We start from the raw sequence: 25130 nt of genomic DNA on the forward strand, positions 1-25130 counted from the left end.
GCACCCAGCACATGCAGGAGGTGCAAGGGACACCTCAGGTTTTGCTGTCGGAGCAGGGATTTGCGGCGTACCCCAGGGCACAAATCCCTCCCAGTCGCAGACACCCACACAACATCTCCACGTACGCACGCAGAGGCCGTGCAGCACACACACAGCCCCTCCACGCACGCACACACGCCTCGGAGCTGCTCCCGCAGGCCTGGGAGAAGATGTGTGGGCCCGAAAACTCGGCTGCCTTTATTTTCTTTTTGCCTCCTTCCTCCAGCTGGCTCTTCAGGCCACCGGGAGAGAGCCAGAGCCTCTCTCCTCCCACACCTCCAACACACATGCACGGGGCAGGCTCGCTGCACGCCCCGAGCTCTCGTGCAAACGCTAAAAGTTGCTTAGGAGGGTGAAATCTGAGCAAGCGGGGCTCTCCCAGCCGCTCAACCACCAAAGGCCCGGGGTCTGGCCAGCTCCGCTTTCCCTGGATTGAAGCAGGGAAAAGCCAGCGAGGTGCTGGCGATGGCGGCATCGGGGAGCGGAGGAGAGCTGGGGAAGGTGGGAGCCGCTCCCCCCGCCCCGGCCTTTAGCTCTTTGCGCTGCGAGATTAGAGAGCCCCGGCCTGGCCGCTCTCCGGGCAGACAGCGGAGACCTTTCATGCCTCTTTGAAGAGCCAAGATAGCGTCGGCCTTGGTGCAGCCCAGCCTGCAGACGGGCCGGGAGGCGCGGGGGCAGCCGGCTATCTCAGCGTGCTATCACCCTGCCTCCCCCCGCGACCAGCCGCATTCCCACCTCCACCCCGCTCCCGGCCCTTCGCCATCGGCCGCTCTGATCTCCTCTTCTTTTTTTCTTTTTCCTTCCCCCCCCCCCCCCCCCTTAGCCCCCCTTCCACCCCTTCGCTTCGCCATTCATTTCTGCGGGCCGCCTTATTTATTTATTTCCGCGCCTGGCTTATTTATTTATTTCTGGCAAAGAGGCGGCTAACAAGTAGCTGGAAGCACTGGCCAATATTTAACTAAGATGGCTGGCCATCAGGTCCCTTTTGTTTGCTTGCAAATTAATCATCCAGCGCGCAGTCGGCGCCAGGGTAGATTTATCACACACAGAAGGGGGAATGAGGCGGCCGAAGGGAGACAAAGACTGTTCGCACCTTCCCGCTTTTGATCTTAGATTAGTGCAGCCTCCCTTCATAATACGAGTCTCCAGGGGGCTTCGACGGGGAGGTCACTCGGAACTGGCGGAAGTTTGCACGCCATTAGCCAGACGCTGAAATTGGAAATCATAAGCGGCAAACATTTTATTTTCCTCCGCGGGCCGCTGCGCGGGTGGGTGCCGAGCGCGGTGCAAGGTGCGGGGTAGGCGCGGAGGACGGCAGCGAGTCCGGCCTCCGCCGCGGCGCCGAGGGCGCGCACCGGAGGGGCGGGCGCGGGGGTCGGGGCGCGGCGGGGCTGGGAGCGGCTGCGCTTGTCCTGCGGGAGCCCGCGGGCACCTCCTGGTCCCCGGGCGAGAGCGGCGGCCCGGTTGGGGCAAATTGCGGCAAACTCCTTGAAGCCGCCGGGCGTTCGTTGTGGGCTCTGTTAAAGGGAAGGCATAGGGTTTGGGGGTTCCCACCGCGGCAGCGGCTGGAGGCAGGAGCCCGAGAACCGGTTCCGAGCAGAGGTTGAAAAGACTCGCTCCCTTCGTTGATAACTAGCTGCACAGCCCAGCCGAGCGCTGCGCGGGTAGCCAAGCTACAGGCTTCGTGAAACACATCAGCCTTCCCCCCCCTCCCCTGTCTTTCCCCCCCCATCCTCTTTGAACGCATTACTCCCGCTTCCTTTCCTCCCTCCTCCTCTTTTCTCTATCCACCCCCACCCCCGACCAAAGGGGAGATATTTTGGTGAATGCAAAGCGATCCTAGACGCTGGTTACTACAGGGACTTCACCAAGCTGGCGCCAAGCGCTCTTAACCATGTGCGTCAAAAATGCAATGTTAGAAGAGCTAATCACTTTAGAGGTTCCGCTCCCATCTGCGCGCAGCCAGCGCCGAGCCCCCGCGCTCCCCCGCTCTGCCGCTCCGCTCCCGGAGGATTATCTTCCCCTCTTTAAAGCAGGAGGGGGGGGTGTCGGGAGATCCCCGGGGGGGCTGGATGGATGATGATTCGGCACCTCCCAGCGCTGGGATATCCCGCCTGACACACGCGTGGGCGCCCCGTGCCCTGCATGCCCACGGTTCCCACGACACGCACACACACGAAGCCCCCGTCTTGCTGCCCTGCACTGTCACTCCCCGAGGAACATGTCTCCCCAGAAACTTCCCAGGCGGATCCTGCCCGGCTCTTCCCTCTCCGTGGGCCCGGCGCAGGCCCACGCGTGATGCCTTCCCCGGGGGGTAGCTGGCTCCATGCGAGCCCGGGCACGGGGGCACCCGGGGATGGGCCCCCCCGCCCCGGCGCTGCCCGGGCGCAGGGAAAGCCGCACTTCCCGTCTCCTCCCCGCGCACCTCATGGAAGAGGAGGGGTGTGGGAGCGTAACCCTCTCGGCGCCGGTGCCAGCCGAGTGGCCTTAATCCTCAGCGCCAAAGAAAGCGAGGAAAAAGAATAATAAATTTTTTAAAAATCCAGTTTTCCAGGCGCATCCCCCCCACACCCCGGAGCGATTAGCAGCCGCCGGGCCCGAGGCTGAGCCGAGCGGCGGCCCCCGCCCGCCCCGCCGCAGCCTGCGGCCGCCCACCACAACAATAATACCGGCGGCCGGGGCAGCCGCGCCGGGGGGAGACCCGCAGAGCCGCCCCCGGGCCGGCCCCCACCTCCCCGGGGCTCGCCCCCAGATTTGCCGGGGGGGGGGGGGGGAGAGAGCGCCCGGCCCCCGGCCTGGAGGTCCTGTCTCGTTTAAAGAAAGCAATTTTCCGCTGGGGGGGGGGGAGGGCAGCGGGAGGGAGGTTGACACCAACCCCGGCGGCTGTGGGGACCGGCGGCAGCCGCGACGCGGCGGGGATGGGCGTGCGGTGCAGCGGGCCCCGCGGCCGCCCAAGGTGGGTCCGGAGCCCCGGGGGAGGAGGGGGGGTGCCCAGGGTCCCCCCCGCTGCCGTCCGGGAGGCGGCTGCCGGGGCAGAGCTCGCAGTGCCCGGCCCAGCTGCGGTGCGGTGCGGCGGGGGGGCACCCGGAGCCGGACCCTACCACCACCACGCGTGGAGCCCCCCCCCCCCGCTCCCGGCGCGCCCTCGCCGCCTTTCCAACGCTGCCTTGGAAGCTCCTACCGGGGCAGGCAGCCGGAGGAGAGCGCGCTGGAAATGCCCAGCCTGCCATCTCGCCGGGGCCGGGGCCGGGGCCGGGGGGCGAGGCGGCCCCGAGCACCCCCCCCTAGAGGCGGGTGCTCCCGGCCGCCCTCCCCGGCGCTGCCTGCTCCCTCCCCTCTGATCATGTTGACATATTCACACGGCCCGGAGTACTAGTGATGCTTTGCTGCAGCGTTACAGTTTCCGACACCTTCTTTTTATAACTCGGCTCTGTCCCCCTTCCACTCGACCTGTCAAAACCACGCCTATGGAGCCACACAATTGGTCCGAAAGCGTCAAAGAGCCAATCAAGGAGGCTCCAGCTCCCTTGTAACCCACAACACATCCATACAATCTGGTGCACGCAGAGCACAGACTCACAGGGAATTCTCAGAGCTGAGAGGCTCCTTCTCCCTCTCTCTCTCTCTCTCTCTCTCTCTTTCCTCTCTTTCTCCCCCCCCCCTTTCTCTTCCTTTCTCTTTCCCTCTCTCTTTCTCCCTCTCTCCTTTGCTGGAGCGCTGCTGGAGAGGAGACAAGAGCGTAATTCTTCCAGATTTTTTTTTTTTTTGGAGAGTGAAAGAGAAAGAGGGGGGGGGGGGAAAGGAGGAGGGTAAAAGAAAGAAGAGATCCTGATGGAAATCAGGGCACCCTGACCAGCTTCTGCCTGGAGAGGGGGGAAGGCGAGGCGGAAACGAGATTTCCCTACAAGTTTTTGCTGCTGAAGGTTGCTCAGGAGCCTTCCTCGGTCGGCGAGGGGGGGTGGGTTTGTTTGCTTCTTTCTGCTTTCCCTCCCTTCCCAGCCTCTGCTCTGCAGCCTGACTGTACGGAGGAAAGGTGGAGGGGTGGGGGGAGGGGGGGGGGAAAGCCAGCCACCCAAAAAGAAAACCCAGCTTCGAGCCGTCACCCTCCGCCACGAAAGAAGAGAGGGGGGATCGAGACTAAGAGAAAAAAGAAGAAGAAGAAAAAAAAGGATCTCGGCTTGTCCAGCCCTTCTGCGGCAACAGGAGCAGACAGCGAACCCGGTGGATTTTTTTTTTTCTTCCCTTCTTCGGCGTTTCTTTTCCAGCGCAAGGACTTCCACTCAGGAAAAAAACACAAATCTGCAGAGACCGAACACAAAAAAAAGCAAGACTAATAATGAACAATCTTGTTAATCCGCTGTCCCGAGGGCTGGGGATGTGCCCCGGCTCGGGAAGTTGTAGGCTGTAGAAGTTCTGCCTCTCCCCCATGTACTGTGCTGTCTAGAGCTTGTTTCCCCCCACCCTATTTTTTGGTGCTTTATTGCTGTTATTGTTATTATCTTAATTTTTCTTCTTCATGATGTGCTGTTAGAAACCACTCCGGGACTACTCCAGCAGTAGGAAGACCGAGGAGTGGAGTGGATGAATATACCGATGAGAGATCCAGTAATCCCTGGGACAAGCATGGCTTATCATCCTTTTTTACCTCACCGGGCACCGGACTTTGCCATGAGCGCTGTGTTGGGACATCAGCCTCCCTTCTTCCCGGCTCTGGCTTTGCCTCCCAACGGGGCGGCCGCCCTCTCCCTTCCCGGGGCTCTGGCTAAGCCCATCATGGATCAGTTAGTGGGGGCTGCAGAGACTGGTATCCCCTTTTCTTCCCTGGGTCACCAGGCAGCAGCCCATCTGAGGCCTTTAAAAACTCTGGAGCCAGAAGAAGAGGTGGAAGATGACCCGAAAGTGCATCTGGAAGCCAAAGAGCTTTGGGAACAATTCCATAAAAGAGGCACGGAGATGGTGATTACCAAATCGGGAAGGTAGGTCTGGGTCGGGGGTTCGTGCCTTCTTTTTCCCCCCCTCTCACCCACCCCTCCGTCTCTGCACCCCACTGGCTGCTCCAGAGTAAGGCGCTTTCCCTGACAAATTCCTCCATAAAGCTCCTTTCACCTGGAATTATGGAAAGTTTTAGGCAGCTGAAGATCGGAGCCCATCTCGGGCACCACGCTGCAGGGAAAGGCTCGACCACTGAACCACGAACCGGCCCCACTCAGGGGGCGAGGGGGTCCCTTCATGGTTCAGCAGCTTAATACTTTCTGGAGAAGGCTGGTAGCAGAAAGAAAACAATTCGAGGTTGGAAAAGGAGCCGGCCTGATCTCGGCCTCGCTACACGTAGTTTTTCTTCCTTAAGAAAGAGAAGGGAGAATAAAGGAAAAATTATTTGGAGCGGCGTATCGCTGCTGCTGGGGCAGGAGCTGCAGGAGGGCAGATAGGCTCAGCTTATCAGTTGCTTCGCTTGTGCCTGTCTCTCTGCTGGGATCTAGGCGTGTATTTGTGCTGACTAATTATATCTGGAAACGCACAAAAAGCTGACAAAAATACCCGGCGGTCCTGCAGCCGCTGCTGTAGTGCCAGGGAAGGTTTTGCAGCTCCGCGCTGCCTGTCCCTGTATTCATACAACCTTCACGTGGGAATGAATGAACGTACACGGCGCGTCCACGCTCGGCGTTTCTGCCTTCTATGGGTTTACCCATCTGAAATCCCTCTCTATATTCGCTAGTCATTGACATCCGTGCTCTTTTACAACTCTACCTATTGCTGTGTTGACACGTAGGGAGAAAAACCCCTTCGCACCCGGGTGTTTTTCTAAGGAACTCTCTTAGAAACCTCCCAAACAATTCGCCTCTAATTTGCCAGGAGAATTACTCGAGGAAGCCACTCCTGAAAAGTCTTCTTAGATGGCCTTCAGCTGCCTTGCTGGAGCTTCACCTACTTGCAGAGCACCAGTTGCAGGCTACAGGCTTAGGAAAAAAAAGAAAAAAACCCAAACAAATAAGAGCAGCAAGGAGGAAAAAAAAATCCCCTCGCCCATTTTACTGCTTTCCCGAAGTTTTCTCTGTTAATTGTGGTCAAAAGTTTTTGCGCGAAAGCCTCGGCGAGCATTAAGCGCTCTTACATGTTGCAAAGTCATGTGTTTCCTTTTAAGTTGAGATTGCTGAATGCCAACCGCTCGATATAATAAACAGCAAATTTGTGGTATCCTGTTGCAGTTTCGAGCTGGACGTAGGAGCGGAGGGGAGCGGGGTTTGCAGAGAGCCCTCTGCGCAAACGGGTGATCACCGGGAGGCTGTAGCGCTGGGAAAGCCACGGCAGCCACCCTGCCCTCACTGTGAGGTTTTTTCTCCTCCTCCGCAAAGTGAAAAACTCCCCTCTCCACTCTTCGTCAGTGGACTGGGTTATAATAATGCGGAATATTTATTTTATCGGGGTGCGATCTGTTCCCATTCCTTTGTTTAGCAGGCAAAAAGGAAAATAATGAGAGATCTGAGAGCCCCAGATGAGGCTGTGCTGTTTAGGAATGGCAGAGGGTAGGCGCCTGCTGATTTCTAGGGAACACGTTCCTCTCCCCTCCGCCTCCCATCCCAGGGACCATTTTCTCCTGAAACTTTTAAGCGTTTGAGAAACCTTTTCGCTGGGGGCGGGGGGAAGCCCTTTTGCTGGGGGGGACACACGACTTTTCTGCTTCTGAGAGCTGGAGCGATTGCTTGGTGGACGCGCTACCGAGATTCAGGAGTTTATTTAAACGCTGTAATTAATTTTATTTTATTTTCGTCTTGTCTTTTCTTTATACCCCCCCCCCGCCCATAGGAGAATGTTTCCTCCATTTAAAGTGAGATGCACTGGACTGGATAAAAAGGCCAAGTACATTTTATTGATGGATATTGTGGCGGCTGATGATTGTAGGTACAAATTCCATAATTCCCGGTGGATGGTAGCCGGCAAAGCTGACCCTGAAATGCCAAAGAGAATGTACATCCACCCGGACAGCCCGGCCACCGGCGAACAATGGATGTCCAAAGTCGTCACCTTTCACAAGCTGAAGCTCACTAACAACATCTCTGACAAGCACGGATTTGTGAGTGCCTTTTACACCTTCCTTCGCCCCCCCTTTCCCTCCCTTGCTGCCTGTCCGGAGCGGTGGGTGCCGGCGGGGGGGTCCGCCCGGAGCGCAGCGGCTGCTCGGCCGCAGCCGTGCCCGCAGCCCTGGCCGGTAGCTCGGGCGGGCGGAGAAATGCGGGGAAAGGGGGAATAAATAAATACCCCTCTCCACGCACACGGGGGACGTGGGTTTGTCCGCTGTGTAATGTTCCTTGATTTTTTCTGTTGCTGAGGTCAGGATTAAACAGTCGAGTTTATTCTGTAGCCTCTCCGTGCCATTCGGCATTAACTTTAGAGATATATTTCCAGCTCCATATTTCTCGGAGCTGTGGTGACTTTATATTTTTTTTTTAATAAAGTCGATCACACTTTTTAAGCGTAGGAAAATGATATGCATATGTGTATAAAGGGCTTAAAGGCCTAAGTACGCAAACATTTAAATATATATTAATCTGGATAATGTAAAGCAAGCCGAAGTGAAAATAAACAGGGACCAAAATCAGAGGTCAAGTTGCCCATTCATGTCTATCCACTCCTTTACATTTGCTGGGTGTGCAGAGATAAAAACTTACCCTAAGAGTGAAATCAAACAAACTTGCTGATAAGTGCTCTGACGATCCTTGCCATTTCTTTCTATTCCTGGGAAAGCCTCCGCCTCGGAGCCGGGGGTTGCTGGTGGTGGCCGCGGTCGGGGGATCTCTAATGTGCCGAAGATTGCATTTGCTGGCTGTGATTTGATTAGACGATACATTTTTGCCTTTCGCAGAAGGCCTTAAGTGGATTGGGGCAAGCAATTAGACCTAGCCAAGGCCCTCGTGGTGGTGTTGCTATTGTAGCTGCTGTTGCTGCTTCTTTACTTGATTTTATTTTTTTTTTCACGTTGAAATCAAAAGACATTGCGGCCGGAGCCCAAACAGCTTCTCCCCCTCTCCTAGGAGAGCTCTGCTGGGATTTTACATACCCCCCCCGAGAGGTCCAGCGGAGAGCCTAACCCCGGCGCGCTGGAGCTGTCAGTGCTTTTTGTTGGATGCTGCAAGGAGTGTGCGTGTGTTTGGAGTGTGCTCGGCGGGGAGGAGGAGTGAAGGGAGGAAGGAGAGGGAAGGCAAATTAGGAGGAGAAAGTGCCGGTGGCTGGGGGAAGTGCGAGGCGGGGGTGCTGCTCCAGCTGACCGTCTTCTTTCCCCCCCTCTGCCCTCTCTGCTGCCGGCCGCTGCCCCCCCAGACCATTTTAAACTCCATGCACAAGTACCAGCCCCGGTTCCACATCGTCCGAGCAAACGATATTCTCAAGCTTCCCTATAGCACGTTCAGGACCTACGTTTTCCCGGAGACTGAATTCATCGCAGTGACCGCATACCAGAATGATAAGGTAAGGAGATTAAGAAAGGATTTGTTTTACGTGTTTTGGCTTTTAAGAGAGCTTTTACTCTGCATTGTTCCCTTAAAAATCACGAAGCCCATCCCGCTCTTCTTTCTCTCCCCCCCTCGTCTTTCCCCCAAAACCTCCTTGATCCAACTTCGGGAAGGCGCCGGGGGAGGGGGCCGGGCACTCTCCTAATACCGACCTCGGGGAAGGCAATTAAAAGGGAGGTCTGGGGGTGGGGGGAAGCTGTTTAGGGTTTTTTTCGCTCCCCGGTATGGGGAAAGGGGTAGGATGGGGTGGGGATCGCTGCTTTCAGTGTGGATTTAATCTAAGACGCATCAGGGAAAAAAAAAAAAAAAAACGAATCGGCTCCGTGTGTCGAAAGACAGAGGGGGGAGAGCAGCGGGGCTGGAGATTTTGTAATTCTTCCTGGCCTTTGTGCTGTTTTAGCTCCTTTAACAGCAATTGGCAATAAGGCTGGAGCGCACGTCTGGTTCCTATTATTATTATATTATGATTTTTTTTTTTGCATCCTGCAGTGTTTTATTATTTTTTGTGGTGCAGAAATATGCTCTGATCAGAGAGGGGTATCTCGCTTGAATTTAGCTGGAAGGTCTGAAAGAGCCAGTGTGAGAAAGTTTTGCAGCGCTGCAGACGCTGCGTTTGGATTTCTGCTGGTTTATTGTCGCTTGCGACGAAGGTGGTATATTTGGGAGAGTGGCAAATGGCGAATTTACGATAATTAAGTCAAGTGGAAGGAAGCGAAGGAGCCAAAAAAGGGGCTTTGATTTTTTTCTGTCTATAACTTATAACTTTGCGTGCGTATGCGTTAAGCGCAGAGGGTCTGGATGTGCAGCACCCGCTCGCTGCAGCTTCCCCGTGCCTCTCTGCCCCCTCACATCCTTCGCTATTAAAAATTAAGGCGTGAAGAGGGGGGGTCTGCACCCTTCTGCCCTCCGTTTCCAAAAAGCCACTTCTCCCTCGGGGCTCGGGCTGTTTTCCTCTTTCTGCGGCCGGGCGCTTGCAGGGAAACGGAAAGAAAATGCGTGTAGAGAGAGTAGACTTTGCTTTGGGACTTATCAGCAAAGCTGTTCGCCCCGGTCTATCAGCTGGGGTCGGCTTGCTTGAAGGACAGAAATGAGCATATTTGTCTGATTGCCATGAAATCGCCTGGAAAGCGGCGTGCGGGAGCGGCGGGAGCCCTCGGCTCCGGCGCCGTGGGAGCCGCCTCGCCGGCAGGTCAGAAGGCACGGCCGGGATCACCTGGATTAAAAGTCCTGCTGGTTTTTAGCAGTGGGTTTTCCTGCTCTCCTGATCCCGCGTGTGCGGCGGGGGGATAAGGCGGGAGCCGGGGCCGGTCCTGCCCCGCTCTCGGCTGCAGGCGGGGGTTTGCTCCGCGGGGTCCTGCTCCCCTCGCAAAGTGGAGGGTCGCGGCACTTCCAGCGCGGTCCGGGAGCGGGAGCGGGGCGGCGGGCAGGCAGCATCCCCGTCCCCGCTGCCCGCATCCTGTTATAGCGAGGGGAGCCCCCGGCCGGGCTTTGAATCTGTCTCCGCGCATCGTACGCACAGGCACGGGGAGTTGTGGGGTACCCTGCACCCCCCCCATCCCTCCAAACGCGGGAAGAAACAGCCATTCTCGGCAATAACCTGAGGAAATCCCCAAGCATTCACAAAAACTTACCCTCCCGCCCCCCCCCCCCCCCCCAAAATCAGCTCGCTCCTGGCACCCCCAGTGCCCCAACACACACGCACACGCGGAGCATAATGCGATTATATAAAGTATTTTATTATAGCAAGGGGGTGGGTATGATTCCTTTGCGGTTTAATTATGGCATTTAAAGAGTTTTAAGCGCAGGCATAACTTGCATGGATCGCATTGCACGGCTAAATTAATTCCGATGCGGTGGCAGCAACACGGGGCTCTTTCATTGCCGCCACAGCCCGGGTCACTGGCCAGCCCGGCTGGGGGATTGGGTGCGAGCTGCCTCCAAACCCGCTCGGAAAAACACGGAGATTCACCCCAAAACCAGGGATCTTTGCCCCCTGCCCTGTCCTGCTCCTGCCGGCGCTGGGGGAACTGGGGAGAGGGATTTTTGCTGTTGTTTTTTAATATAAGATCTCCTTATTTCTGCCCCCACCCCTTGCCTTTTTTTTTCTTTTTTTTTTTTTCTCCATCCTATAGATCACTCAATTAAAAATTGACAACAACCCCTTTGCCAAAGGTTTTCGGGACACCGGGAATGGAAGGAGGGAAAAAAGGTGAGTCTGGATAGATTATATACAGGCGCCTCGTTTGGTTTTCATGTATAAAGCTCAGAACATGAGCAGAGGTCAAAATCACCTCGCCTTGCCTCCAAACCACGCTTCCCCCCACCAAAATTCATAAGGATCTTGTCGTTAATAATGCCAAACTGATTGCATGGGAATTCTTTCTTGCTCTCCACGTTTATTTTTTTACATCGCAGGGGATGGCTGGCCAAAGGGATGTTGGTGCATTAAGCAAATATCACCGGAGAAAGAAGTTTCCCTTAAAATTTTGAGAGGAATATTACACTATAGTTCGTGTTTGGACTGGGAAAGAGGGAGAAGTGAGGGCAGAGCTGATCACTGGTTGATCTCCTCTGGCATTTTCCTGGGGACTGTATCGAAAAAACTAAAGTGTGGAGGAGAAACATATAAATAAACTGTTTTGACAGAGGTGTCTCGTGAATATGGAAGTAATTAATGATAGAAGATTCTTTATTTTTTCCAAAAGCAGCAGGACACAGTTTTGCCCCAGGTAGACAGATGGACAGAACTCGTTTTAATGGGGCTCAAGATTTTTATTTTTAATATTGGAGAAAATACAAAAAGGGATGATTTTTTTCCTTTGATGGGGGGATATGTCTTTGTTTTGTTTTATTACAGCAAGACAGGATATTTTAGCCATTTGCACTCGGGTTTAGATAATGAATAAATCTGTCTGTTCCTCTTTTTTTAACCAAAAAAAGGGGGGGGGGGAATGTAATGTAAAACAAGAGGCCTTTCTCCCTGCCCAATACACACACGCACACACACACGCCAGCTTCTCTTGTCCGTCAGCGTGAAAATAAAGCCAACGCTGGAGCCACAGGACGGAAATGATTTCTAATTTCTCTCTAAATATAAATAGATTTTTACTCCGGGTTAATTGTTGGTGAAAAGATTACATAAAGTGCCTAACAAAATAACCACTTCCTAGCAATCTTAGCAACCATTAAGATGGCTCATATCTCTGGAACATCCTCGCCTTTTAAAAGCTAATCTCCAGGGAATGCTTCCCTCTCCCCTCCGCCCCTTGTCTTTAATATCTGCCCTTGCTGAGGAGCTGCTCACCGCTTCCAAGAAATCTCGTCTCGTTAGTAGCCAAGTCCTTCCTGCGAGAAACGCGTCCCCCCCTCGGGGGACCTTGGCCCTTAACTCCCCTGCCCCAGTCATCCCCAAATAGGAACTCAAGAAGGGGCTGGGGAAGGGATGGGGGGTCCCGGGGGGGGGGGTGCCGGGGGTGCCGGGGTCCGCTCGCCCAGCGGGTGCGTGTGCCCGTAGGAAGCAGCTGACCCTGCAGTCCATGCGGGTGTACGACGAGAGGCAGAAGAAGGAAAACCCCACCTCGGACGAGTCGTCCAACGAGCAGACGGCCTTCAAGTGCTTCGCCCAGTCCTCCTGCCCCGCCGTGCCCGCCGTCGGCACCTCCAGCCTCAAAGGTTAGATCTGCGGCCCCCGGACCCCCCGGGTCCCCCTGGGGAGAGCTGGGCGCCTGCTCTGCAGGGGGACAGATCCCGGCCTGTGCTGCTGCCCTCTGGCACCGGCGTTTCTTCCCTCTTTCCTTCCTTCCTTTAGCTTTCCTTTCCTCTTTTCTCTGTTTTCTCTCTTTGCTCTCTTCTCTCCTCTCTCTTTCCTCTTGCTTCTTTCTCGTCTTTGTCTCTTTTATTTTCCCCTCCCTCTCTGTCCTTCGTGATCTTTTTATCTTTTTCTCTCTCTTTCCTTCTTTCCTTCTTTCCTTCTTTCCTTCTTTCCTTCTTTCCTTCTTTCCTTCTTTCCTTCTTTCCTTCTTTCCTTCTTTCCTTCTTTCCTTCTTTCCTTCTTTCCTTCTTTCCTTCTTTCCTTCTTTTCCTTTGTCTCTCACTCTCCTTGCTTTCTTTCTTTTCCTTTATTTTTCTTTCCCTCTCCCCCTCCTTATCTCTCTCTTTCTCCCTCTCTGCCCTTCTCACCGTTTCCCTCTCACTTTCTTGCTCTCCTTCTCCCTCTCCCCCCGGCCTCCCTCTCCTCCCGCTGCACGCTCATTCCTCCCCTCCTCGGTTCAGAAAGGAGCCAGCTCCGAGTCAAGGGAGCAAAGACAGACCACGGGGCAAAAGTTCAAAACTGGAGTCACTCCATTAATATTCCTCTCTGAATCTGTTATTAGAGGAAGGATCTTTCCCCTGGATACAGTCCCGAACTTTGTTATAGAAAAGTCACCCTCGATTCTCTCCGTGCGGGGTTGGGAGCTGTCTGCAGCTCTCACATGTATTAATCCATCCAGGGGCGGGGGGGTGCAGGGGGAGGAGGAAACAACCTCTTTTTTGTTGTTGCTTTACTCGTTTGTTTAAAGTCCTGCCGAGCGGAGGGGAGGGGAGCTGGGAGGGGACCCGAAAAGCAAACCAGAGCTTCGCACCTGGGGCGCTGAAATTAGGAGATGAAGTGCAGAGGAATCCAGCGAAGCCGTGCATGGGGGGGAGGAGGAGGGGGGGTCTAGGGGTGATGGAGGGGGGGGTGTGTGTGTATGTGTTCAAAGTTTGCCCATCGAAAGGGCTGAAAACTTTGGAAAAGTTTTTCGGAGGCACATCCCCAAGGCCCTCCAACCCCGCCGGGAGGACGCTGCTGTCCCTGCCGCTCCGCTGCCTCCGCCGCGGCCGAGGGGGCTCCCCGGGGGCCCGCCGCTGCCCCGGGCAGCCCCGGCGGAGCGGAGCCGCTGGCCCCGGGCCCGCCCGGCGGGGGGGTCGCTCCTCCGGGCCGCCGCTTTGTTTCGCAGCCAGTTTTGCTGCGCTGTGTAAAACTGGGGTTGGCTTGGATGGGGCGGGCGGTGGGAGCCGGGGGGTGTATTTATTTATATAATAATAAAAAAAGGAAGTATTTACATTTAAATCTCCGGCCGGCCAGGAAGCCCCTCTGCCCCCTCTCCCAGCCCGACGGGGGTTTAGGAACGCGCAGTGCCGGATCCCAGCCCCGGGCTCCCTTTGTCTTGCAGATCTCTGTCCCAGCGAGGGAGACAGCGATGCAGACAGCAAAGACGATCCCTTGCTAGAAGCCAACGAGTCGGGCAAAATCAGCACGACCACCGCCACCACCCCAGCGCCGGCCAGCTCCGCCGCGGCCGCGGGAGACGACCCCCGGGAGAAGGGGGGCAGCCCCTCCAAAAGCCACTTTTTCCCCGGTGATTCGGCGGGGACCCGGAGCCGAGAGAGGACGGAGAAAGCCCCTCCGGACTCCCGGCACAGCCCGGCTACTATCTCTTCCAGCACCCGGGGGGGAAGCCTGAGCGGCGAGGAACTGAAAAGCCCCCTTAGGGATGGCCCCAAAGTAGATGAGAACCGGCTGCTGGGTAAAGAGCCCTTCGCCCCCCTCACGGTCCAGACCGACAGCACGGCCCACCTGAGCCAGGGACACTTGCAAAACCTCGGCTTCCCCCCTGCCCTGGCCGGCCAGCAGTTCTTCAACCCGCTGGGGAACGGGCACCCGCTGCTGCTGCACCCCGGGCAGTTCGCCATGGGGGGGGCTTTCTCCGGCATGGCCGCGGGTATGGGTCCCCTGCTCGCCACCGTCTCCGGGGCATCCGCCGGTGTCTCGGGACTGGACAACACGGTCATGGCCACGGCGGCGGCCCAGGGACTCTCGGGAGCATCGGCGGCTGCTTTGCCTTTCCATCTGCAGCAGCACGTCCTGGCTTCTCAGGTACCGCACCCCCCCCGCTGCAACTGCGGAGCAGGGGGGCTCCGTCCCGGGGGAACGGGGGGGGGGGGCAGCAGGACACCCCCTTTGGCCTCCCCGCTGCGGGGTCCGTCCCTGCTCTCTCTGCGGGAGCAGGCGCCGGGTTTGGGGCAAAGTCGGAGGTGGGAAAGCCCCGGGGCGGGGGGGCAGTGGGGGGTCCTGCTTGAACTCCCTGAGCTCTTCCACCCGCCCCGCTGTCCTCTCGCTCCTGTGCTCCCTGGGACACTGTGCCGGGGCCAGGCTCTGCCCTCCCCCGGGGTTTGGCGGCTCCCAGCGCGCAGCTCCGCGGTGCGGGGCGCGTCGCAGCCTGCGGAGCGGAGCCGCCGTCGGGGGAGGCGGGGGGGGAGGGAGATGCCCGGGGCTGCCCTGCGGGGGGGGCGGGCGGCTGTACCTGCGGGGACAGAGCGTTTGCCCCAGCGAAAGAAAATCTCCCCGCGGAGGAGAACGGGGTGGGGAGGAGACACCACGGCCCTTATCTCATTTCGCCCCAGTTGGGCCACGACCCCCCCAGCAGGAGGGGGCCGGCGGGGTGGGGGCCATGCAGGGCAGAGCCTCGGCAGGGTTTGCCTCGGGGGGTCCGGGTGGTTTTGGCCTCGGCACTGGGAGGATGGGTCTTCATCCCTTCCCGTGGGCAGCAGCAGCTTGGCCGCTCTCAGCTCTCCCACTGGTGTGTGCGTGGGAGGGGGGGTGCTGGCGTAAGGGTGCCGTGGAGCACCCCCCGGGGGTGAATGTGCAGGCCGATAACCCTTTGCCTTTTCTCTCCTCCCCTCCCGCAGGGCCTGGCCATGTCTCCCTTTGGAAGCCTCTTTCCCTACCCGTACACCTACATGGCGGCGGCAGCCGCGGCCTCCAGCGCCGCCTCCAGCTCGGTGCACCGGCACCCCTTCCTCAATGCCGTGCGGCCACGGCTCCGCTACAGCCCCTACCCGCTGCCCGTCCCCCTGCCCGACGGCAGCAGCCTCCTCACCACCGCCCTGCCCGGCCTGGCCGCCAGCTCCGGCGAGGGCAAAGCGGGGGGGTTGACCACCAGCCCTGGTTCCGTGCCCCTGGACTCCGCCTCGGACCTCACCAGCCGCTCGTCCACCCTCTCCTCCGGCTCCGTCTCCCTCTCCCCTAAACTGGGCACAGACAAGGAGGCGGCCACCAGTGAACTGCAAAACATCCAGCGCCTGGTCAGCGGGCTCGACCCCAAGCAGGACAGATCCCGCAGCGGCTCCCCGTAACCCCCTTGGCCTCTGGGAGCTCATTTCAAATCAGTCTCGCAGTGCACTTTGTTTGAAAGAAACCACATCCTCCACCCGCGAGTTGTTTTTTTACCCCCCTCTTTTATTTTGTTTTTTCTTCCCCTTTCTATTTTTTTTAATATAAAATCCCCCGGCGTTGTGTGCGCGCTTATCAGCAAAAAGGTATCTGGCGAAGCGGGGGGGGGTGAGGGTGGGAAGAGGGTCGGGATGGGGGAGCGGAGCCGAGGTGGGAGAGCGGGTCGGAGACTGCTCGCAGGGAGCAGGCTGGCCTGGCTGGGTCACCGGCGGGGTTGTGACATCCTCCTTTCTTTCTTCTTTTTTTTTTTTAACTGTGTAAAAAAAAAAAAAAAAAAACCAAACAGAAAAAAAGAAAAAAACACCTAAAAGCAAAAATAAAACAAAAAAAATCAAACAAGCGTATGAATAAAAATTAAGTAAGAGAAGAGATTTTTTTCTTTCCGAAAGAAAAGTGTGTAAGTAACTCGCATATTGGTTCTTCAACAGTTGTTCCTGGGCGGGTTGTTAACGACAACCCCCTTAGTCAATATTAAGGGAAGCTGTGTGTTTAAAATATTATTGTGATGTCTGAGAGCCAGTCGGTGGCTTTTTTTGCATGTTCCATAGTAGTCTGCTTTTTTTGGGGGGGTTATTTTTTTATTTCGGTGGGGTTTTGTTGTTTATTTTTAATGCTCGTTTCAAATCCCAGGGAAAAATTATTATTAATAATAATAAAAAACAAAAATAAGACCCTCGTCCCTCTACCTTAAACATCCTCCCTGTAGCAACAACAATAAGAAGTGTAGTTGGAAAGAAAAAGAAGAAGTGAATTTATTTTATCTAAAAACCTCCGTAGCTTGACTGTAGGTTTATCACAGCTTTCCCTCTTTAATTGTATATGCAATAACAAGGTTTAAACATACTGAGAAGAAGAAAAGAGCGGACACTATTATTAAAACAAAGTATTTATGTAATTATTTGATAACTCTTGTAAATACGTGGAATATGAATACTCGAAATTAAACTTTAATTTATTGACATTGTACATATCTCTGTAAATACGACTGCAGCTGTCTTTTTTTTCCTTCTGTTTTTATTTTTAGTCGTTTTCATTTCAAGTTCGTGATTCCTTTAAACATACACCCCGACCCAGAGGAGAAATACCCCCATTTCTGAGGGCTCACTTTTTAAATCGGAGTTCACCCCAGAAAACCTGACCTCGTCCTTTTGTAAAGGAGCCGAATGCAAAAGGCAAAGCAGAAACAAACAAAATTAATCAAAGACCTTTAAAAAAAATAAAAGAGAGGAAAAGAAAAAACAATGTGCCATGGTAGCTTTTAATCCTCGATTTCTTGAGTGTTCAAAGTGCTACTTGCCGTATAAAATGTCAACAACAGAAAAATTACATACGTTAATACACGACAACAGGCTTCTCCAGTGGCTTGAGAGAAAAAAAATGAAGATTCTAGGATTTTCTTTACTTTGTATTATTTTTTCCCCATTTCCTTGGTGTGTCAAAAAAACCAACCCCACGACGGAGTTTTACTACTGTGCTTATTGTTGTCTTTGTTTGAGTGAGTGCATATTTTCTTGGCTTGAAAGTCAGGTGCTCAGAGCTGGTTCAAAGAAAAAAAAATATGAAGGTATATTTTGTGTTATATAAATGTTGAGAAGTTCTTGATTTCTTTTTCTGTAATTTTTTTTTCCCTTTTAAAAGTCACTGAAGTTTCAATAAATTTTTATTGAAATGTCTTGGGCGTACTGTGAAATGCCTTCACCCCAACCCTCCCGAAAGTGCCTGGGAGGATGGAGGGGTTGAAAGATATATATCCCTCCTCTGCCTTTCTCCTCCACCCCCCGTCCCCTTCCCGATATTAAGATATTTCTCCTGGAAGGAGCTAGTATGAACCAGTCGGGATGGTGTCGTTTGAATTGTTGGTGGGGAAGTACGAGTTTTAAGCAAGCTGTTTAATGCACCTTTTCCGTCTCCAGCCCTCTCGCTTTTAAAGTCGATCCAGAGGCTACTAAGTCACCTCTTTTAATGGAAGAATATTAAGTGGCGTTTGAAAAGTTAATGAGAAAGGCTCAGCTATGCTTTTATCTGTCATAAATTAATAACGCAAAAGTGAAGAATTAGAGAATAAGATCGGTTAAATTTTAATGCAGAGCCCTCCTCCGAAGTTTCCAGGTAAAGTGCTGCAGAGCTGATGGTGTGGCTGGGCTCGTTTTCCCTCCCGTCCGGGCAGAGGAATTGGCTTTTCCAGTTAGTTATCACCTGGAAATACATGTGGTTTTTTTCCCCCCCTCCCTTGGAATCGCCCCTTCTCGCCCTTGGCTGATGATATGTGGAGATTAAGCTAGAAAATGGCTGAAACGGGGACAGGCATCCAGGCTGCAGGCTGGACCAGTGGCCTGGGAGGTCACTGGGAAAAGAACTAAGGAGAACTGGCAGCCCCTGCCTGTACCTTTGCCAGTCCGTGAGCACATCCCTTAGCGGAACATATATATTTCTCCTTGTTAAAGAGATATTTTTCCCCCTCCCTTCAACACTTAGTGGCCCGTATATTGGAAAGTGATTCATCCTCCGCCAGTAATAAATATTATAAGGATGTACTTCCAGCCTGTATCCTGTTTTATACTCTGCCTGCCCCTCGGCCCGTGGCCCCCGGCTCCTGCGCTGGCGAGATAAAGAGAGGGCCAGTGGGTGAAAGTGGTGAGAAACCTTTTCCCCCCCCCGATTTTTTAACAAGTCCCCAGCGGGACCCCCCTCATGCACATCAAACCCTGCTCAGATTCCCTTCGTGGGGGGACGGGACCCTTCCCATTTCAGCTTGGGGGGAGTGTGTGTATTTTAAATCCACGGTGCTTGCAGCAGGGGAAAGGTTTGGGCTGAGCAGGATTTTTTCTCTCCCCTCGGATGGCCCAAGGTGATGGCTGCTGGAAATGTCACTTTGGCTGATGCTCCTTTGCGCCGGCCTGGGCGAGGGGGGGCTTTCAGGGACAGAGGTGGCGTCGGGTCTGGCAAGAGAAATTAAAAAAAAAAAAACAAAACCCACCCCGAGAACCGGGCAGCGTCTGCAGGCAGCCAGCCTCCGGACTGCAGCCCCTCGATTCCACCCGGATCCTCCGCGCGGGTGGGAGCTGGGGCTGCTCCGGGGGGGGGGTTACCCGGCCCCGGGGGGAGTTATCCGGCCCCGGCGGGGAGCAGAGCGGCCGGCCGCTGCCAGCCCCTCCGGGCTGTAAAACCATCCTTCGCTACGCCGTTCAACTTTCTCCTCAGCTCCGAGCTCTGGCCTCAGAGGCAGCGCGGAGGCACCTTCCCGTGTGTGACAGACCCCCCCCAGCCACCTCTCGTTTATTTGGCTTCAGGAATGATGGGGGAACATCTATTTTTTTTCCCCTCGCCGGCTGCTGGTCCCCCAAATCTCTCTTACAGAGGAAGAGGGGTTATGGTCTGTGTGGGAGGGAGATTTTCGTAGTTGGCGAGGAAATTCGCTTCTGATGTTTAGAGGAAAGCAAACACCCCCCAAGCCCCCCCGCCCGCCTGGCTCAGGAGCCCGGCAGCCGCTCCGCAGGCCCGGCGGGCACCGGCAGCCCCGGGCGCCGCAAAACCGGAGGTCACGATTTATCTATTACTATTTTTTCTTAAGGCTGATGGATTTACCCCCCCCCACACACTTTCATGGGCCTAATGCTGACCTCCCCCTCTCCATGCCCTTGCAAGAAATCCGTGTACCGCAGGTGTAACTCTGACTTGCAAATGGCTTTATCTCTTGTGTATCTTATTTGTATATAGTAACGTTAATGAGTAACTCTTGTGGCGCTTGTGGATGGAGGTAAACAGCGAGCAATCTCTCTGGATTATCCTGTCTATTACTCACCTGGCGCCTGTCTTGATATCCTCAATGGTTTTATGGCTGATGCAGGAGACCCGGCGCTGGGGGGGGTGTCCGGTGGCGGGGGGGGTCCTGCGGGGCGCCGGCGCCATCTCTCGGGCAGCCCGAGCAGCGCGGAGCGGCCCCCGTTGGGACCCACGGCCCGTGGGAGGGGGGCACGGCACCCACCGAGAGGGTGGCTCGGGAGAGGGGGTGAGTGGTGGGGAGGGGGGGGAGGCGAGGGGGCTTTCCCCGCCCCGACCCCCGGCCGGGCAGCGCGGCGGAGCTCGCTTTGCTGGGAGCGGGGCTGGGTTTTACCCACTGGAGTTTTAGCCCCGACTCCAAATCTCTGGGAAAGCGGGGCGGGGGGTGGGGGGGGGGCACCGGAGCCGTCGCGGCCCGGGGAGGACACTGACACCCCCGGGGGCCCGGCGGTGCGGTCACCCGCCGCCGCCGTCCTGCCGGCCCGCTCGGCCCACGCTCCGCTATTAGTTAATTCTTGATTGATTACAAGTGAAAATTTATGACCCCCCCCCGCCTCCCGGCCCCCTCGCACGCACACACGCTCCTGCCCTCTGCAAACACTCCGAGGGAGGGAGGCGGGAGGCGTGTTGTTGTTTTTGGCCTTGACAGCTTCCAGGAATATGAAATATTTAAGCCCTTCGGTCGATCTCCCGTACCCTGGCCGCCTTTTTTTTTTTTTTTTCCCCCCCTTCTTCTCTCTCCCCCCTTTCATGTCGCGGCTCGGGGGGCTCCCGCGGCGGCCGGGCCCCCTCCCCGCACACAGCCGGCGTGCGGGCTCGGAGCACGCCAGGCCTCGCAGATCAAAGGGACCTCTCCGGCCTCCGCACAAGGGAAAAGAGGGGAAGAAAAAAAAAAAGGTTGATTTCTTTAACGATTGTTCGTAAAAGTCTTGGAAGCAGGGACCATCCGCCTCCTCCCTCGCCCCGGGCTGCAGGATTGCACCGGGAAACGATTTTGGGAAGGCAGGGAGAGGGCTCGGGAGAAAGGAAGAGGAAAAAAAAAAAAAAGAAAAAAGAAAGAAGAGAGGAGTTGCTTGAAATTTAGCAGCCGTGTGTCTGCAGGAGCGCACACCCTCGTCCCGGGTGGGAGTCCGATCCGCGGTGTCTGCACGCCCCGGGTGGGCAGCGGGGCCCGGGCCGCGCTCGGACGTGCGCCCTCAAAAATGCCCCCGCAAAAGCGGGGCTAAGGCGAACCCCAAGCACCTTAGTGTGCCCATGGGTGTGCGGGGGGCGTAGGCAGGGCGCACCCCCCCCACCCCCGTTTCTGCGGGAAGCCCGGTGCGAGGGGTTCTGCAAAGCGGTCACCGGAGCGCGCTGCTCCACGCACGGACACGGCCGTGGCTGGGAGATGGACGGACGGACGGACGGGTTGTTTGGTGTCTCGGGAGGGTAAATGGTCTGATGTGGCGATTGCCCTGAGGCGCTGGTGCTTGACGGAGGCGAGCAGCCGTGGCACCCTGCGGAGACCGCCCCGCTCCTCTCCGCCCGCCGGTCCCGTCACCCCGGGGCGGGCCGGGCCGGGGGGGCGGCGGGGGCAGCCGGCCGGGCGGATCCGTGCTGGAGGCGCCGGGACGGCGGGGTTGGGGTGAGCTTGGGGGGGAGAAACGGGGCGGGAAAACCCTCCCTCCTCCGGCACCTACAGCCGCGCCTTGCAAAGAAACCCCCGTCCCCAGGGGCAGGGTGGCACTCCCGAGCCCTCACCCCCTTCCACGCCGTACACACACACCAGCAGAGCAAACAGCCCCGCACAGCGACATTCCAGCCCCTGTAGCTGGAGGCTGGCACCACGTTATCGCCCTGACCCGCCGACCTCTCCCCGCAGCCAGCCCCTCCACGCACCCATCTCCCGAGCGGTGCCCGGGCGGCCCTTTGCACCTGAAGCCTTTTGGCTGCAGGCGGAGAGAAAAAGCCAGCGGCTCGCAGGGAGCCAGGGTGGAGGGTGGTACATGGGCTTGGTTTGGGGTTTTTGTTATTTTTTTTTTTTTTCCCCAGCCAGCCCCAAACTTCCCACGTGCTTCTCCCCAAACCCCGCATTATTAGTGAACAATTAAGGCGTGTAAAAACACGGCCAGGCGAAGCCCTCAGCTTGAAGTGGCCGTTCAAGGCGCTATTGTAACTCCCGGCTCCAGCTCCTCGCCCCGGCGCGGAGGGCTGCAGCGGGTCCCGGGGAGCTGCGCCCTCCGCATCTGCCCCCGCTCCTCCCGGGCAGCCCAGCCCCGCAGGCACCACCTTTGGGGTTTCCCTTTTCTAACCCACCTCTTTTTTTTTTTTTTTTTAATTATTTTTTTAATGATTTGATTATTCTGGAGAAAATACTTTATTTTTTGTTAAACGTTCTCAGCCGCAAGAGTTCGAGCTCTAGCGCAGGTAACCGCGGCCATAATTCCAGCTGAATCTCACGTTGGTCTCACTAAACTCCCCCAAATAAAGCCTTTCCTGGAGAAGGACTCTTTTCAACATGGCACTGAAAAAAACCAACCCTGATGGCAAACGGGCTGGGCTGTGCGCAGCCCGAGCCGACCCCACGGAGACGCCGACCCCCTCCCAAGGCAGCCCCCCTCTGCCTCCGGCTTCTCTCCTTTCCGAAACCCTTTCAAGGTTTATTTCCTTGCAAGCCGCCAAAGCGGCACTGACAAAATAAAGTTATCAAGGAAATTAGCTCGACAGAAAAAGCCAGTGGTGCTTTTTCCCCTCGGACCTGCTCCTTCCAGTGAAGGTACGAGCGGAGCGGCTCCGGGGAAGCGGGGACCGGCCGGGGAGGGGGGTCCGGGCTGGGGCATCCCACCGACTGGACTGAAGGATCGGTGAAATAAGGAGCCTTTCCGGGGGCAGGAGGAGGCGGCAGGGAGGGAGCTGGAAGGGTTTGCTCCAAGCTTTTGTGCAAAACGTGAAGTCACGTTGCCGATCCCTCTGCAGGGAAGGGGCTCCCCGCCGCCCCCCGCGATCGCTCTGCCCGGTCGCGCTCCTCGGGAAATTTGTCATCGCGATCGTCTGGCAGGATTATTTCCCTTCTGCCGTGAAACTTTTCCTAGGCGCTCTCGCACTTCTTATTTTTCACAGGTTTATTGGAAAAAAAAATTTCAGCTTTCCCTTGCTGTCCATTCGTGGCCTTCCCCGTGGATTTTTGAGGGAGGCTTTTAAACTCCTCCGCTCTCCTGAATCCTATTTCAGGCGGTTCCATTTCTCCCGACTCCGAGCTAAAAAACAATCAGAAAAAAACCCAAATCTTAAATACAAATATAAGACAGGTCAGGAGGCTCCCCCGCTCCGCTTGCTGGAGCGGGTGGGGGTAGGGGCTACCCCTAGGAAAAGTGAAAAGCTTGTTTTAATGGGCGGTCATTGCTAAATCTCACCTTAGGGCCAAAACGACTCGCGACCCATTGCCCTCCTTACGATGTATTTATTTGTCTCGGTGGCACCAGCCGTCAGTCATTAGGGGGGGGTTAACCCGAGAGCCGCACCACGGTGGCGGCGGTGGTCTTGTGGCTCTTTGGTTTGTTTTAACTATGATTTCTCAACAGAAACCTGTCCAGAAGCGGAGGAATAACTTGTCCCGGGAGGGCTCCCTGGTGAAACACAGAACGAACACGCGTGGGAGCTCAGCGAGCCACGACCCCTCTGAAAACGCGGCTGTTTCTCTCTGAGAAAGCGGGGCTTTGGTTTGCACCCCGAAGGGTTTGCTCCCGGGAAAAGCGGCGGCTTGGGCCGGCAGAGACTTTATTGAATGAACCTGGCGAGGTTTTCCAATATTCTTAAAAATTACGGAGCGGGAAAAAAACCCAAACCCAAAGAAGCCCAACTGCACCAGCAGCCGCTCGAGTCCGCGGGCAGCCGGGCGAGCTGCCGCCGGCCTCGGCAGGGAGCGGCCGCGGGGACCGGCCGGTGCGCCCGGGCAACCGCTCCCGGCGCCCGCACTCCAACGGCGGTGTTTACACGCATTGCTGCGATTACAGACATACCATGTGCACAGCTCCTGAGCCTCTCCGTAGCTGTATATTACTTTATTTACATATAGCTCTCTCCGTACATACTGCGTAAAAAGCGCTGAGCAGCTTTACAATGTTTCAAATATTTATATAGTTCAAATACATATATATGTGTGTCGTTTTATAAAGATAATGCGAAGAGATGAGGCTGTGCGCGCATTCCCTTCACTTTGCACAAGTCGTGTGCGGCGTGGGACACGGGGCACGGTGCGTCCCGTCCCCGGCAGCCCCGCACAAGACCCCCGGCCCCGGCTTTCCCAGCCTCTGTCCCGCCCGGCCGAGCCCTGCAACACTCTCAGGCTGGGGCCGGGAGGCTCTAACTGGTGTATTTGGCATCTGTGCCCCGATCAGCTTTGCATTATCTTCGCTATCGCGTGTTCTGGGTAAATTCCGCTCCGCAAACACCAGCTCTCCGAGCAGCCCCGGGATCTCTCGCCACCCCCGGGGCAGCTTTGGGGGCCCCTGCCAGTCGCCCCTCGAGGAGCGGGGAGCACGAGGGAGCCTCCCCGCTCGGCTGCCGGCCCGGAGCCCCGGTGCTTGTGTTCACACCCCTTTTACAGCCGGCTCTCTGGTTTGTTCCCTCTGCCAAATATTTAACCGGGGGCGGGGTGGGGAAGAGAGATAAAACATAAATTTCATCCTCCTTTTTCCCCCAACCCGGCATTTCGCGGCTCCAAATTTCTGCTGTCGGGAGGACGGACCGGCGGTCCAGAGTGCTCCCGCGGCTTGTCCCCCGGTGCAGCCCCGGCTGACTCGGGGCAGCGGGCAGAGCGATGCGGGGAGGGAGCTCCATCCTCGCCCCACGTCTCACGCTGTCCTGAAATCGCCAAATAATGAAATTAGGGAATCATGAAATCGTGGCAGCAGGCAGGACCTGGATGCCCCGAGCCAGCAGCCCACATGTTCAGGAGGAGGAGGGGAGGGTGCCTGGCTGCTGGGGGTGCCCCCGCGGCCGGGGTCGCTGGAGCCGGGGTCGGGGCCATTCCCGGGGCCGTGTCGCGCCGCTAAGCCGCTCCTGGAGTGCCACCTGGTGGGGACAGCCCGGCAGCACGGGCAGGGCTCGGCTCCAGGGGTCCGCAGCCGGCCGGACCCCCCGGAAACCGTCTCCCCAAGGGGAGCGGGGCAGCGGCGGGGAGGCTGTGTGTGTGCAGGGGATCCCCAACTGCCTGGGCATGAGAAACGCTGAGGATGCAAGTAGCAGCATTAAAAGGGAAAAGATACGAATTGAAAGTGTTTCTCCTTCAGAGTCTGAGGAGGAAGAGCCTCATGGAAATCCCACGTGCCCACCCTCCTTCTGTTCACTTGCAATCACGGGGGGCTGAGAGCATGTGTGCAAGGATGCCGTCAACACCGACATGACGGCTCCTGGGGATTTCAGTGAACTCTGAACGAGAACCCCGGTCCTGGGCATTCATAGGGAAGTGGCATTAGGCCTGGCATGTTTGTAGGAAACCTCCCAGAGTTTTACAGGGGTGTGTGTAGCTGCGCTCTGAGAGCAGGCGGGCTCTTAAAATGAACTGTCGC

General features: G+C 56.4%; 1 protein-coding gene and 1 long non-coding RNA gene across 2 annotated transcripts; one reads left to right on the forward strand and one right to left on the reverse strand.

Moving 5' to 3' along the window:
- Positions 1 to 1254: 1254 nt before the first annotated feature.
- Positions 1255 to 3281, reverse strand: LOC142090027 (uncharacterized). The gene is made up of 2 exons (XR_012676386.1): positions 3221 to 3281; positions 1255 to 1556 (listed from the first exon to the last, which is right to left on the reverse strand). It is a non-coding gene; the product is annotated as an uncharacterized LOC142090027 (long non-coding RNA).
- Positions 3227 to 17474, forward strand: TBX3 (T-box transcription factor 3). Its single transcript, XM_075167255.1, has 7 exons — positions 3227 to 5015; positions 6844 to 7111; positions 8356 to 8502; positions 10679 to 10755; positions 12061 to 12218; positions 13742 to 14445; positions 15258 to 17474. The coding sequence occupies exons 1-7, from the start codon at positions 4621 to 4623 to the stop codon at positions 15702 to 15704; spliced, it is 2196 nt and encodes a 731-aa protein (XP_075023356.1). The 5' UTR covers positions 3227 to 4620; the 3' UTR covers positions 15705 to 17474.
- The last annotated feature ends 7656 nt before the right edge of the window (positions 17475 to 25130 follow it).

Source organism: Calonectris borealis, chromosome 18 (genome assembly GCF_964195595.1).
Source record: "Calonectris borealis chromosome 18, bCalBor7.hap1.2, whole genome shotgun sequence".
NCBI lineage: Eukaryota > Metazoa > Chordata > Aves > Procellariiformes > Procellariidae > Calonectris > Calonectris borealis.